This window comes from Drosophila willistoni, chromosome 3R (genome assembly GCF_018902025.1).
Source record: "Drosophila willistoni isolate 14030-0811.24 chromosome 3R, UCI_dwil_1.1, whole genome shotgun sequence".
Lineage (NCBI taxonomy): Eukaryota > Metazoa > Arthropoda > Insecta > Diptera > Drosophilidae > Drosophila > Drosophila willistoni.
Genome location: NC_061086.1, coordinates 31,553,037 through 31,567,375, shown reverse-complemented (window position 1 = coordinate 31,567,375; position 14,339 = coordinate 31,553,037). Strand labels below are relative to the sequence as shown.

Sequence of the window (14,339 nt, the reverse complement as noted above, 5' to 3'; positions counted from 1 at the left end):
CACATACAAAATGAAATAGAATCGAAAGAAATTATAATTAAAAGTCGATATATATAAATATATATATTCCAATATGAAATAGATGTGTGCTATCCAAATGAAACTATTGCGAGCAAGTTAGAAATAAAAAAATTATATAAATATAAAGAAAACAAATCAAACTAAAATCATCAAGATGTTGAAAGTGAAATTATAGAAATTATTTTATCTGTTTTGCTAGCATTTAAGTTTTATGGTAACTAAAAGAAAAACACACACACACACACAAAAAGAATACTAATATAAATGTATGTACTACTACTTACTATCGAGTGAATCATATAAAATAAAACGACCGATAAAAACTAAATATCAAAGAAACCATCATCCCGCATATATTGCTCCTCCATGCGTTGCTACAACAGGAAACGCTCATCGATAAGAGTTTTGCGGGAAACATTGCGACGCACCCAAAAACGAAAGATGTGACGAATTAGCTGCAAATTATCATTGGGTGGAATTTAATTAGACAACCGGAAACAGGAAATGATGATTATTTACCATATTAAAACCACAGGCGGCAGCAGCAGATATCAGTAGATTGCCAGACAACAGAAATAGAGACAATAATAAGAGAATTTCCAGTACAAATATATCCATATGATTGCCCAGTAAAAGTAGGCGAGAAAAACTATACGAGTCATCTATATAGAAAGTGCCCTTATCTGAAGAATAATCAAGTATTATTACATTTTATATTATGAGAATCTTCATCATATCATACTTTCGGTCAGATAATTTTCTATTTCACAATTAAAGAGTTTCTCCGCCACTGACTTTTCTTTGATAATATAGTCCATGTCCTTGATGGCCTAAGCATTATATAAATATTAGGTCTGAAAGGAGTCTATAAATAAATAACTACTTACATGATCGATAAAGGCGCAAAAGAAACGATTTACACTGGCATATGCTATGGAAGTGCGTTCGACTTGACCATCTATGCTGGGTATATCCTTCTGATAGAGTAAAGTCTGGGACATACTGCCATGGGCACTGCGTTGGAAAGGCAACAGCAGGCGATCCAAGTAGATGCTGTTAACAATAAGACATTAAATTAAATAGATTATCAGATCAAGATAGTTATCCTTCAACTAACCGTAGATTTCTTGGCGGCAAGATTACATATGCCTGCTTGTCAGAGTCCATGAGTAGGCCACGTCGACCACACATATTCTGAGCTTCCCTCTGAAGTTGAAGAATCATGGAAGACATATCCGTATCGGCGAAACCATGAGGCGATCGGCCATGTATATAATAGCCAAAGCCTGGTTCTTTTAGTGTAAAAAGCGAAATATTCGCCAAACTGCATAGATCAATGAATTTCTGTAGAGGATTTCCCACAAACATGCGTTGAGTTAACAATTGCAAGAGATAAGCAATTAGGTAGCTGACGGAGATTAGGCAGCAACGCAAGGCCAGTTCCTTGTGAGTGTAGCGATCCCATAGCTGATAGGCAGCAATGACTACTACAATTTGGACCAAACTGGAATACTTTTGGGCCACACTAAGACGTATCCAGGCATTGGCCGTGAAGAGAACACGCCAAGCGGAGACACTGCTCTCGGCCACAAAGGTGCGCACACTGGAGCAGAGCGAAGAACTGTCCAGGTTTAGACGCTGACCCTCGCAACTGCTTCGTGGGCGTTCCCAGTCGATGAGGAAAAGTTCCAGTTGACTGCAGCGCCAAAGGTGTACACTTAGATACAGAAATTGCAACCAGAAGGCAATGTAGATGAGCAACTTGAGGGTGCGTAGACTCGTAGCTTGTAGCAGTAGCATCAAGAGCACTGTGGCCAATAGAGCCCACGCCACATTGGTGGCCAATTCGAGGAGAAACTCCAAAATATTACTAATCTGACAGCATTCCGATTGCCGGCGTCGTCGTATATTTTGGAAACGGAAAACAGCAGCAGCGAAAGCCACCAGCAGGAGCAGGGGCAAGGCTATTTCCAATATTAACCAATCCCAGCTGCGTTGCAAGCGTTCGTAGCTCAGTTTTAGCTGGAAGGGAAAGCTTTGCGACAGCGACACATTTCCCCCAGCCAACTCGATGAGGCGATAGCGTACTCTAATCAGAGGCAATCCCACTCTCTGATCCTCCTCCACAGTGTAGTGCAGTTCCAAGTGCTCAATGTATCGTATGGATCGATACAATTGCAACTTGTGGGCATCCTCATAGCGATTCAAAACAGATTGCTGCTGATGACTATTAGTGGAAACAGTTGAAATCATTTGGAAACGTTTGACCAACTGCCATTCATCGCGTTGTTCTCGCTTTAAAGAAAGAGCCAATATTACATTGAAAATCCTTCAAAAGTCCTTCCATTTGCCTTCTCACCTGATTTTCGGGCGTAAGATTCTCTATGAGTACGGGCAACTGATGTAGTAGAAATTGCCAATTACTAGTAAAGTTTAGATAGACCGAAAGAAAGTTATCATTGCCTTGTTGACCTGCCAGATCGATAAGTTCCTCCAATGTCAAATGGCAGGACACATCCGTTTGCTTTTGGCCAAAGTGTAGATTTGGTGCTGGTTGTTGGCACAGATTAACATGCTCCAGACTAAGGAAATTGTGGAATTATTGTGTGATAAAATGCAACATATTCTGAAATATTTTATACCTAAAGGTTCCCCAACGTTTTAGACTGCCCGCCAAGTTGTAGGTGGTGCTGAATAGTTGCAGCTCATGCACATTGCTACGTTGCAGAGTCTTGGATAACAAATCTCTGGTGGCTTTGCCCTTCTTGTAGAACAGAAAAGGTTGCAGGGAACGTAATTGCTCTCCCGAATGGGCATATTTCATGACAACATCCGACATTTGGGTAAGAATAAATGGGCTACATGGTGAATGCTTATCCGGTGAAAAGTGTGACAGTACACAGAGATTAGCCAGCTGCTGGCAAGCAGTGGTATTCCTCAGGGCCAGGCAAAAGAAAGCCACGAATTTTAACTCGCCAAAATTATGAGCAATGTTGTTATTTAAACTCGGCTTTGAGTTGGTCGTAGACTGCCAAAAGGAATTATAATGCAAATATGGACGCAGCAGGACATTAGCCAAGCAATATCCTTGATATTGATAGTTGTATATGAGATCACAGCTGTGGCAGTCACTAATATTGCTATCTGGATTAACGCTGGTCGTCAGCACAATGCCTACAATCATCGGATGAATAGGCATTTGCCTGAGATAGGCCGAAGTGGAGTTTAGATATCGAAAGCTGCAGGAATTCGATGGCCTGGGTTGTGGCAGCCAAACGGATGTGCAGTTTTCCTTCCGATCAGTTAATGTGGAACATATCTCATCACAATTGGGCCATAATTTGCCCTTCTCATAGATTGAGATATGGCTACTTGGGCATTGGCAGGAGAATTCTGCAGAGAAAAAAAAGGGAGGAGGAGAAGGGGGTACCCTACCTCTTAGCACCCTAGAATTTTGTTTAATCAATAGATATACTTACTATCCGCAGTGGGTTGCAGTTTTTCCACATCACCAGCCTCATTGCAGGGCATACAATCGAAATAGTTTAAATTGTAGTAGTTGTCATTTTTGAGGCACTGTGAGGGATTCTGAAACCTAAATGTATGTGGCGTTTGCTGTGTCACTGAACAATTGCCAATTTTCAGGAATATTAAAGTCCAGAGCAATTGGAAGAATCTGGTTTTTAAAGGGAAGCACATAGTTCCACGAATTTTCATTCTAGCTCACCAAAACTCAATAGGCAACTGACTGAATTTGGCCTGAAGTGGATTGCAGTTGCAGGCATATAACACTCAGTCAGGCCATGGCATGGCATGGGGACAGTAGGCAAGTAAACAAATTTCCATCCAGTTCCATATCCTTTATTGTTTGCCAAAAGTTGCTATAGCTACCCACAACCCTCAAGATCCGGTATAGACGGCAGCCACGCATTTAGTACAATTATTATAATATGTGGGGTGAGGCCGGCTGGCTGGCTGGCTGGCACAAGGACCTCAAGGCAGGTGGTTCACTTGTTCGTGTTGGTCAACCACTTTTACCGCATTTGGTTTGGGTTAAGCGAACCGTCACTTGTTACGCCTCAGCATATCGTGTGCCCTTTCCATTGTGGTTGTATTTACTTCGCTCATTTAGAATTCGCGTGATGCAAAATAATGATTAAGAGAATTATTTATTTTAGGAAAATTCAATATGAGATTTCTTAATGGAGGTTTTATTACCATGGCCGTTGGCTATGTGAATGGTATTAACTTTTTTTATAAAAGTCAATTTAAAACCCACATTTTTCTACCTAATTACGTTTTGAATGAGAAAATGTGATAAAAATCTCAAACTTAAATATAAGTATTTACATCATCCAATTAAATTTAATTTAAAAGTCATTTGACCATTTCCAATTTAACCGTTAAAAACTGAACCAGTTCATCGCAGCATCTCCATCCCTTGCGGAGAGAGAACGATATCTATCGATGTTTATCGACATCGAAAGGACAATCGAATCCTTTCCAAGGACAGACAGACACATACAATTTTCTTTTTCGTTTTTGTGTCTGGTTTTTCAATTGGACAACAACTAGTTGGAATTGTTGGTAACATGTTCAAAATGCTTCCTTGGCGCCACTGCAAATAGATGCTGCTGCTCTTGCATTTGCTGATGCTGATCTTACAACAGGTCGCGTTCAGTTGAAAATGAATAATTTGGTGAGTGGTGGGTGGCCCTTCTTGCGACTTTCTATATGGGTGGGCGTGTCTGTGTGTGTGTGTGTATCAAAAGTGCAGGTTATTGCAATTGCAACTCTTGCCATTTCAGGAGCACGTCAAGCACTTCTATCCCGACAATTACAAGTTAGATCTCTCGGAAACAATGAAGGCGGCACTGTCCAAAGGTGGCCCAGGGTCGATTCCCGGCGGTGGCGGTGGTGATATGTTGCCTCAGTCGTCAGCTGGAATGTCCGGCGTTGGCTATGTCACCGAGAAACTCTATATGCTGTTGCAGCTCTACTTACAGAATAAAGGATGGAATCCAAGTGCTGAGCTTTTGCAGTGCTTCAGCGATCTAAAGGATAATGCAATGTTGCCCAGTGCCGCCTATTTGCAGTAAGTAATTATAAATTATATACTAATTAGATTAACTAATTTGTTTTTTTTTGTTTTTGTCATGGCAGGGTTCTAGCTAACCGACTGACTCTGGATTCGCAAGGACGCCTCATATTGCGCGATAATGGCAAGATTGTGCTGCCATTTGAACACTTTGCCAATGCGGTCATGCTGAAGCATATGTCCGGACCACATGGCCTCCATCTCAGTGTGGATGCCACTGTGAGAGCTGTCATTGAGTCGTATACCATTGGTCGCGATCATTTTGGCATGGAAAAGGAATTTATTATTGAGGTGGTCCAATCGTGTCCCAGTCCGGCATGTCGCTACTACAAGAATCACATGGGCATATCTCCTATGCCCTTTATGGATCAACAGTATTCCGGCGTTAATACAACACCTGATTTTCTTCAACGTCTCACCCACCTGCCGCCAAATGCAACAGCAGGCGGTGTTTCATCAACGGCAACATCTGGATCGGCAAATGTTGAGATTGATCTATCCAAATCGAGTGGTTCCAAGCAGATGCAACAAATGCCACCTGTCCATCATTTAACCAAGCAGCAACAAAATAGTCTTCAATCTCAACTCTCACAACAACAGCAACAGCAGCAGCAGCAACAACAACAGCAGCAGCAACAGCAGCAGCAACAACAACAGCAACAACAACAACAACAACAGCAGCAGCAACAACAAGCTAAGCATCAGCAACAGCTTACAGCCGCCCTAATCCAACAACAAAATCGAGTTCTTGCCCAGCAAAGCCTCGAGAAATTGAGCAATCTGAGTCCTTTGGAAAAACAGCGAGTTTTCGCTCAATTAGATCCCAAACACTTTGATCCCATGGCTGTTGCTGCTGCAGCAGCTAATCTGCAAATTCAAGGCCTAATGCAGTCCCAAGCGGTAGCCGCTGCTGTGGCAGCGAATCAACAACAGCAACAACAACAGCCACAATTGCCTCCATCAGCTACAAGCACATCGTCTGCTTCAACTGGTATTGGCTCATCCTCGCAATCGCATAGTCATGGTGTTCATCATGCATTGCCGCCGCCATCACAATCTCCGCTATCTGTGTCCTCGACATCGTCTTCCTCGCACTCTTCGTCATTGGAGCAGATACCGCACAAAACTGTAACAGATTCCATGCGGTAAGGACAATGAATGAAATTGTTTTCCTTTTTCAGGCTCACATAATTTATATTTTGCTCCATTAGCACCAATCTGGATTCCATTGAATCGAATAAAGATCTTTTGGCTCTTCACAATGGAGCCTGGGCCACCAATGATCCGAATCGCCTAGATCCCATGACCGGTGGCCAGGACAAAATTGTGCGTATATTCTCGGAATTAATGCGTAACATGTCCCGTATGAAGACATACATACGTCCGTCTATGTGCAAGCCGTATGGCAAACAGAGCGAGAGTCTTCAAAAGAGTTAGTCAAACCACAAAACACCCAGTAAAAAGGGAACAATTCATCACATTTTAACCTCTTCTCTTGTAGCTCTCATGGACACAATCCAGATTGTGCAGACACTGCGGAATTGCTTGCCGGCACCGCATATACCCGTCTCATCATGGAAAAGTGAAAGCGAGGGTAATGTTCCTGGTGCAGTCAATGTCGGAGTGGGTGTTCCTGCAGGCTTAAATTTAAGTGCCGCTTTAGGTTTACCATCAGGCCGTGTGGACAATTTGCATTAGATGGGCATGAATATTAGAAGCATCCATTAAATTGGATGATCTACTTAGTATTTACATACATATAACATATATATATATATATACATTCGTATATGATTGATTGGCATAAATGTTAATCATCATAGGCTTCGCTCCTGTTTTCCGTTCTTTAGCAATTTATGTGCCATGTTTAAAACAAGACTTGATTTCAATTTCCACTTTTGACTGACATATTTAGGACATATATTTGCCGGGATTGTGCAAATAAGCTCTAGAGAAATCCTGTTGGAAATTTGTGCTATCAACTTATTAGAAGTGTTTCCTTTTTACATTTGATTTAATTGCTCATTTTCATCTTGAGTTCGTTGGCAACAAACAAAATTGACTAAACAAGAAGAGTGACATGCTTTAGTTAATGAAATTGGCAAAACGTCTGTGATATTTAAATTATGTTTTGAAAGCAGCGCAATACAAAATTCTTTTCTTAAATTAACTCACGTAATTTGTGTGCTATTTAGTTGTGAGAACTGCAAAAACAAAAATGATCATTCTTTGTGCAATATTTACTATAAACTTTCTTAAAACTCTCCATCTTAGCTCCACTCTTATATAAATATATATATTTTCGCGCCCACAAATTTGGAGGACTTCTCACTCATATCAAAAGCGCATGAAATATTATGAATATGATATAATTAAATATGCATATTTTATATAGATATACATACATTTATTTATATATATTTAAATGTATGTATACATATATTTTACATTATAGATGTATTCACGTATCATGGTAGTTCGGTCTAGGCATAGGATTCAGATTTAGCAGTGGACACATCGGAGTTTGAAAATGTGTGTTAGTACTTAAGGCAGCAGAATGGGTTGTATTCCGACTACGCGCATCAATATACAGATTACAATTAATTACCATTACCAATATAATAAAAATACATATGTATTTACTTATATGCTCCATTACAATTCCATCATAAATAACCGTATCGAATTATTAGCAAGGAAACAGTATTAAAACAAGTAAAAAGACACTTGCAAAACCATAAGTATTTATCAAGCTAAACGCAATAAAAATTAAACAAACAATAAAATTGAGAAATATAAACATAGCAGATATTATCAAAAATAAATACTTTATTCTACATAAACAAGTGTTTGAAATTGGAATGCATTGATCAGGGCCAAATTGAACTGATAAATTTGAACCACAATAACAAAAATTGCTTTTTTGGGGGAAATTTTTATTACAAAAGTTAATTTATCTGTGAATTACAACCTTTTTATATCAGTTTTGCTAACGGCAGAGATTCATTTAAAAGTTATCCAACGGTTGCAAAAAAACTAGTTCCGATAACGATAATAACTTCATGATATAGAAATGCTTAAAGTAGTTCCTCTACAAATATTTCGCTGTGCATTTGAATTTAGTGATTGTGATTTAGTATGATAATTCTAGGATAAGCATAGGATATACTAGGGAGGAGGCAATTCTGGTCAGCCAACAATCGAATAAGTTAGTTAAAATGTTTAAAGTTCTAAGGAGCCAGTTTGTTAGCACGGGGGCGGACAAAACAAACCCGTAGACAAAGTTTTATGGATTTTCTACCTTATAAAATTCGGTCACACTACAACAAAAAAACGGAATTCTCGTTGATCCCTTTTTTAAATTAAGTTTTTATGCATTTATTTATTAATTTATTGGTTCAAACTAGTGGCAAAATCTTCGGCAAAGATACCGTAACGATTTGCCCAATATTTTGGGTATTTTCGTTTAGGTGTTTTATTGTAAAAATGTGAAAAATAACTGCTGCTGATGGTAATTGGAGAACGTTTTTTTTTTTTCTATTATTTTATCTCCTCCTTGTCCACACTTCGTCGTTGGTTTTTTGGACTCTCTTTGTGTGTGTGTGTTTAAGAGTGTGTGCCTGTGTTCGTCTGTGTGTGTGTGTTTGTGTATGGAAAACATTTAAAAACGAAACAAAATTTGTTTCTCGTTTAATGCAAAAAGGGAAAAAATAAATAAATATGACAAATGTGTAGATAAAAAGAGAGGGCGAGAAACGGAATAAAAAGAATGAATAAACTATGATAAATGCGTGAATCAAAATAATGGAGAATGCAAAAGCAGCAGCAGCCGCAGATGCGCTCCTCCCAATACCGTGCCGAGCTGGCATATTTTGATACGCGACGCCGTTTGTAGTTGTCGTCGGACGTTGTTGTTGTGTGTGTCCCCTTGGCGCCCCTTTCGTGCTCCAAAATGCGTACCGTGCCGCTTACGAGGAATTTACAACAACAAAATAAATGAAAATGTAACTCGGCAAAAGCCAATTGGCAATTAGAAAAATGCAACACACTGAAAAATATATTAAAATGTACAATTTCAAATGCTTGATAACTTTGTTTTGTTTTGGTTTGTTTACTTCAAAGGCTTTATGACGTCACAAATTGTAATAGCGGCAGCAGGCAGCAATAGACAACAATGACCGATGAGCATAAAAATAATAATATTAATAGTAACAAAAACAGCAGCAGCAGCAGCAGCACTAGCAACAATACCAACAACAACACCACACAATATACAAACAACGAGAACAACAACAACAACGAGCGCATTATAGCAGAGGCGGCAGCGAAATTTCTACTCAAAAATGGATTAAACGGTAACCAATTCCAATTACCACCACCCCCGCCTGCGTCCACCTCAGCGTCAGCATCTTCCTTATCCGTATCCGCATCCGCATCTGCATTGGTCACAACAAATGGATTTTTGCCGCATGCCACCAGCACAACCACGCCCACAACAACAAAAACCAATAAAAGTAGCAGCCCCACCGCCTCCAGCTCCACCAGCTCATCATCATCATCAGCAGCAGCAATGGCGGCATCAGCTGCTATGGTGGCGGCGGCAACGGCAGCTTCAGCAACGTCTGTTCCCAAGCCCGTCGATGTCATTGGCGGTGTATTGGACTATAGCAATCTAAGCCATGTCCAGACGAGTGCAGTGAAAACAGGCAAAAATAGCAGCGGCAGCGGTTTTGATATGGGCAGGCATCCAATATCAACGCCCACTAGTGCTACCAACTCTAATTATGGGGGTCGGCTGCAATTCTTTAAAAGTAAGTCATCACTAGAGTCCGCTCTATCCGCTTTTCCAATCACAATTTATTCATCATTCTTTGCTTTGGTTTAGATGGAAAATTCATTTTGGAATTGGCTCGATCCAAGGACAGCGACAGAGGTGGTTGGGTATCAGTACCGCGTAAGGCATTTCGTCCACCATCAGCGGCAACATCGGCCACAGTGACGCCCACATCGGCAGTGACCACAACGTATCCAAAGAACGAGAATTCCACATCGTTGAGTTGTAAGTGCAAAGAAAATCTTGAACATATTATGAGGAAACTAAAATTCATTCTCCATTTTGCAGTTTCGGATGACAACAGTTCCATACAGTCATCGCCCTGGCAACGTGATCAGCCCTGGAAACAGTCAAGACCACGTCGTGGCATTTCGAAGGAGCTATCGCTATATTACCATCGTCCCAGGCAAAGTGTTCTCAGCAATAAAGCTCTCCAGTTGGCATCACGTAAACGTAGGAGGCCACATGATCCCATGGCTAGCGAGGAAGAGCACAAAAGCATTTTTGAGTGCATAAAAATGGAGGAAAATGGCGATGAGACGCTTAAGCCCGAACAGACGGAAACGGAGACCCATGGAGGAGAGGATACGAAAGTTAAAGCAGAAACAGCTCCAGCGCACTCTGAAGCAATTGCTGCTGATGATGAGATTAAATCGGACGAACCAGAAGCGATCAAAGAGGAGGATTCCCAAACAGAGTTAAAGGATACAGCTCCAAGCCAAACAACAGAAGCCATTGACTCAATAACTTGTAAAGCAGAGAAAATGAATACTAGCGAGGATGAGGATGTATCTACAGATGCTGGTGGTGGTGGTGCTGCCCCTGCCCCTGCCCCTGCAACTGCCTCTGCATCAGCAGCTGAAACACCTGCTGTCAATGGAACGACTGCCGCCGAACTGAATGGCGATACAAAGAGTAAAGCACCAACGACAGATCTAATAAGACTTAAAAAGCGGAAACCCAGAGCCAAGCTCAATAACATCATACAGAAACTAATCGATGGGGTGCCAGCACGTTTAGAGCAATTGTCCAAGACATCAGCGGTAATGGCATCGCTGGCAACATCAACCGAGCGCAATTCTGGCGGAGCCATCAGTAGTCTAAGTCACTCCTTGACGCACAAGGTAGGATCTCAGAATAGAATTGATTTTAAATTATTTGCATTCATTTCGACTGTATCCTTTTTTATTAACCTTCATCTCACCATGACAACATAGAGTCCGCAAAGATGTAAATATATTATTATTCATATCGAATCTTATTGCTTTTAGGTTTCTCCGCCATCATCGGCATCGGCAGCCAGTCGTCTAGTCGACTATCATCATCAGCATGTGTCGCCAAGGAAACGCATTTTACGCGAATTCGAGAAAGTGTCACTGGAAGATAATGGATGTGCAAATAATGGCAGCGCCAGCGGTTCAAGTGCTGGTGGAGTTATTGGCGGTGTCGGTGGTAAACGGAGTAGGGCCAAGGCATGTGCCCCATCAAGCAAATCAGCGCCAATTAATTTGGCTCCACCACAGGCAAAAACTACGCCGAGCACACCAACGACAACAACAAATGCAACAACAGCGGCGCAACAGCAACAGCAGCCCACACGATTGAATAGCTCTTACAGTATTCATTCACTATTGGGCGGCAGCAGCAGCAGCTCTTCTGCCTCCACTGGTTCAACCAAGGGGAATGGCGATCATCCGGCCGCTATAATTAGCAATGTGCATCATCATCATCATCATCAACATCATCAACATAATTCGCATTCATTATATGGAACCAATTCAGCAAGCTATCCGCGTGCGCTCTTGGGTTCTCCCAAATCTCCTGATATGGGTGTCGGCAGCAATGGTTCGGGAGGCGGAGGTGGGGGTAAGTCACCCTCTCATGGTGCCACGAAAAAACGATCGCCACCATACACAGCAGCCGCTGGGTCGCCGCTGCCTCTGGACTATGCGCACCCGCATTCTTTTTACGCTCCTTATGCTACAACTGGTTCTGGCGCATCGCCCAGACCGTCCACTGCGTCGAGTAGCACGTCGCACATTCCACACGGAGTCCCGTCGTCGTCGTCGTCGAACTCACGGGATCTATCGCCGGCTCGCTCTTCAACGGCCTCGCCAGCCACCACTCCTCGCACTGTACCCAAAAAGACTGCATCAATACGCCGCGAGTTCGCCTCGCCCAACGCTGGCAGCAACAGCTGCTCCTCACCGGGCGAGCGTAGCGTATCACCACCGGATCGGCGACATATGCATCTGAATCGGAGCTCACCTGCGGCGGGATCACCGCTCCACTACTACATGTATCCGCCACCACCCCAAGTTAATGGCACCGGGGGTCCCACTTCGGCGGTTAATAGCAGCCCAAGCCAACAGCAGTCAGTGTCGGCGGCGGCCAGCAGTAGCAGTGCTGCCGTAGCCGCCGCCACCGCAGCAGCTGCAGCAGCGTATATTCCCTCGGTGGTTTCGCCATCTCTGTATCATCCTTATATATCCACTTTGGCGGCCATTCGACACAATCCGCTGTGGATGCATCATTACCAAACTGGTGCCGGAGCATCATTGTTAGTGCCCCCACCGCCGCCTCCTCCTCATTCCCATCAGGCATCATCGAGCCAAGTGGCAGCAGCAGCAGCAGCAGCCGCCTCAAGACTATCACCGTCCTCACCCTATGCCCATGCGTTCGCCTATAATGGGGTCGGGGCTGCTGCTGTGGCTGCCGCAGCAGCTGCTGCTGCCGCCGCCGCTGCTTTCGGGCAACACCCTACACCCAATCCCCATACACATCCACATTTGGCGCATCCAACGGCACTGGCTCATATGACGACCACGCCAAAACTGACTGATAGTAGTACCGACCAACCAATGTCTGCAGCGACCAGTCATCGCACCGCCTCCACTTCGCCGGCCAGCTCCAGTGCATCCGCCTCATCTACGGTTGCATCCGGCGTTGGCACGTCATCTGCAATGTTTCATAATAGTAATCTTAGGAATGAACCAAGTTCAGGTGAGTGTTTCCCTTCTCATACGATAAATATATATATATATATTGAATCTTTTATCTTTTGTTCAGACTTACCACTGAATCTGTCAAAGCACTGAGACACACACACACACATACCAACAAATCCATACGCACGCGCGCTCTCCAGCTGCCCCAGTGTCTGGGTCAACCCTTGAGTTAAGTACTAGTAGTGCATAAGGATGACATTGAAAAACAAAACAAAAAACAACAACAAAAAAAAAGAACTACACATAGAATGCTGTTTGCTAAGTTTAGTTTAATAATTTAGTTGTAACCTAATTGTTTTAAATATTAAGCTTAGTTAGGTTGCTCGAATTAAGACAGAAATTTTTAACTATATGAGGAAATCAAAAAAAAAAAAAAAAAGAAAAGAAAAGAAAACCACGTTCCAAATCTATTTATACAATCCAATCCAATTGAGGGATGGAAGAACCATGGCAAAGCAACAAAATCCATCATAACAGAAATGAGAAATGCAGTTTAAAACACATATTCAATATGCAAAAGAATTTTATTCTAAGCGAGAAAGTAAACATATATAATTTAACATTATTTTCTATAGGATGTATAAAACAAAACTTGCACGTCTTAAAGAATCTCAAAGAAAAATTACGTTTTATTTCATCAAAAAAACAAAAACATTTCCTTGAAACAGACTGAACCTGATTTTTTTTTAGAAAAAAACAAATACAAAAACAAAAAACAAATGAAAAGCGTAAAATAAAGAAACTAGATCACCGCGCAGGTAAATATTTTAAACAAGAAAACTAAAAACAAAAAAAAAACGATAAAAATATTTTTATTAAATGCGTGTGCCTTGAAACAAAAATGAACAGAATACCAGGGATAACAAATGAAAAAAAAAGAAAAGAAATACATATGTACCACAAAATAAAATATAAAGCCAATAAAAGCATTCGTAAAATATTTACACAAACTATTCTAAAAACAAAAAATACATGAGTACACCAATTTTGGAGTAACCTAAACAAATAGATATCCAAATGCTGAAAAAATTGACAACATTTTGTATTAAGTAGATCATATAAGTAGTCGCAAAACTTAAACAACTCCACTCTCTATATCAGTGGTTGGAGGATATATAGGATATATGTATGTACTCCATAAATAACTGATAAAGATGAGTGTTACATTATTAGTTTTAAATTCCGATTTGTTATATGCTAATTTTAAGACTTGCAACTTAACAATTACAAAATTGCAAAAGCACATTGCAATTTGGAATTTACAATAGCATACAGAAGAAGAAGTTTATTTTCATAAGTGATTACAGTCTTGTTCTCAATTTCTAATTGTTAAGTGTAACATTTATTGCACAATTTAAAATTGAGAACAATATTTGTA

General features: G+C 41.3%; 3 protein-coding genes across 3 annotated transcripts; 2 read left to right on the top strand and 1 right to left on the bottom strand.

Moving 5' to 3' along the window:
- Positions 1-269: 269 nt before the first annotated feature.
- On the bottom strand, positions 270-3,720 carry LOC6649493 (meckelin). Its single transcript, XM_002072149.4, has 8 exons — positions 3,501-3,720; positions 2,664-3,414; positions 2,381-2,603; positions 1,139-2,316; positions 909-1,074; positions 764-851; positions 541-704; positions 270-476 (listed from the first exon to the last, which is right to left on the bottom strand). Exons 1-8 carry the CDS (start codon positions 3,718-3,720, stop codon positions 396-398), a joined length of 2,871 nt encoding a protein of 956 aa, XP_002072185.3. The 3' UTR covers positions 270-395.
- Positions 3,721-4,517: 797 nt separating this feature from the next.
- LOC6649492 lies at positions 4,518-7,289 on the top strand. Its single transcript, XM_002072148.4, has 5 exons — positions 4,518-4,720; positions 4,830-5,116; positions 5,185-6,264; positions 6,331-6,551; positions 6,621-7,289. The coding sequence occupies exons 1-5, from the start codon at positions 4,709-4,711 to the stop codon at positions 6,815-6,817; spliced, it is 1,797 nt and encodes a 598-aa protein (XP_002072184.1). The 5' UTR covers positions 4,518-4,708; the 3' UTR covers positions 6,818-7,289.
- A 2,400-nt stretch (positions 7,290-9,689) lies between these two features.
- Positions 9,690-13,051, top strand: LOC6649491 (protein hairless). The gene is made up of 6 exons (XM_047011872.1): positions 9,690-9,930; positions 10,005-10,178; positions 10,242-11,077; positions 11,225-11,429; positions 11,526-12,956; positions 13,023-13,051. Exons 1-6 carry the CDS (start codon positions 9,690-9,692, stop codon positions 13,049-13,051), a joined length of 2,916 nt encoding a protein of 971 aa, XP_046867828.1.
- The last annotated feature ends 1,288 nt before the right edge of the window (positions 13,052-14,339 follow it).

Excerpts from the sequence above, each read along its gene's own strand:
- LOC6649492 (XM_002072148.4), top strand. Across the intron at positions 6,265-6,330 it reads ACTGTAACAGATTCCATGCG|CACCAATCTGGATTCCATTG; the intron begins GTAAGGACAATG and ends TTGCTCCATTAG. Across the intron at positions 6,552-6,620 it reads GAGCGAGAGTCTTCAAAAGA|CTCTCATGGACACAATCCAG; the intron begins GTTAGTCAAACC and ends CTTCTCTTGTAG.
- LOC6649491 (XM_047011872.1), top strand. The coding sequence starts at position 9,690 with ATGGCGGCATCAGCTGCTATGGTGGCGGCGGCAACGGCAGCTTCAGCA. Across the intron at positions 11,430-11,525 it reads ACGGAGTAGGGCCAAGGCAT|CGGCGCAACAGCAACAGCAG; the intron begins GTGCCCCATCAA and ends ATGCAACAACAG. Across the intron at positions 12,957-13,022 it reads TAGGAATGAACCAAGTTCAG|ACTTACCACTGAATCTGTCA; the intron begins GTGAGTGTTTCC and ends TCTTTTGTTCAG.
- LOC6649493 (XM_002072149.4), bottom strand. The coding sequence starts at position 3,720 with ATGTGCTTCCCTTTAAAAACCAGATTCTTCCAATTGCTCTGGACTTTA. Across the intron at positions 3,415-3,500 it reads ACTGCAACCCACTGCGGATA|AATTCTCCTGCCAATGCCCA; the intron begins GTAAGTATATCT and ends TTTTCTCTGCAG. Across the intron at positions 2,317-2,380 it reads ATCTTACGCCCGAAAATCAG|CGAGAACAACGCGATGAATG; the intron begins GTGAGAAGGCAA and ends CTTTCTTTAAAG.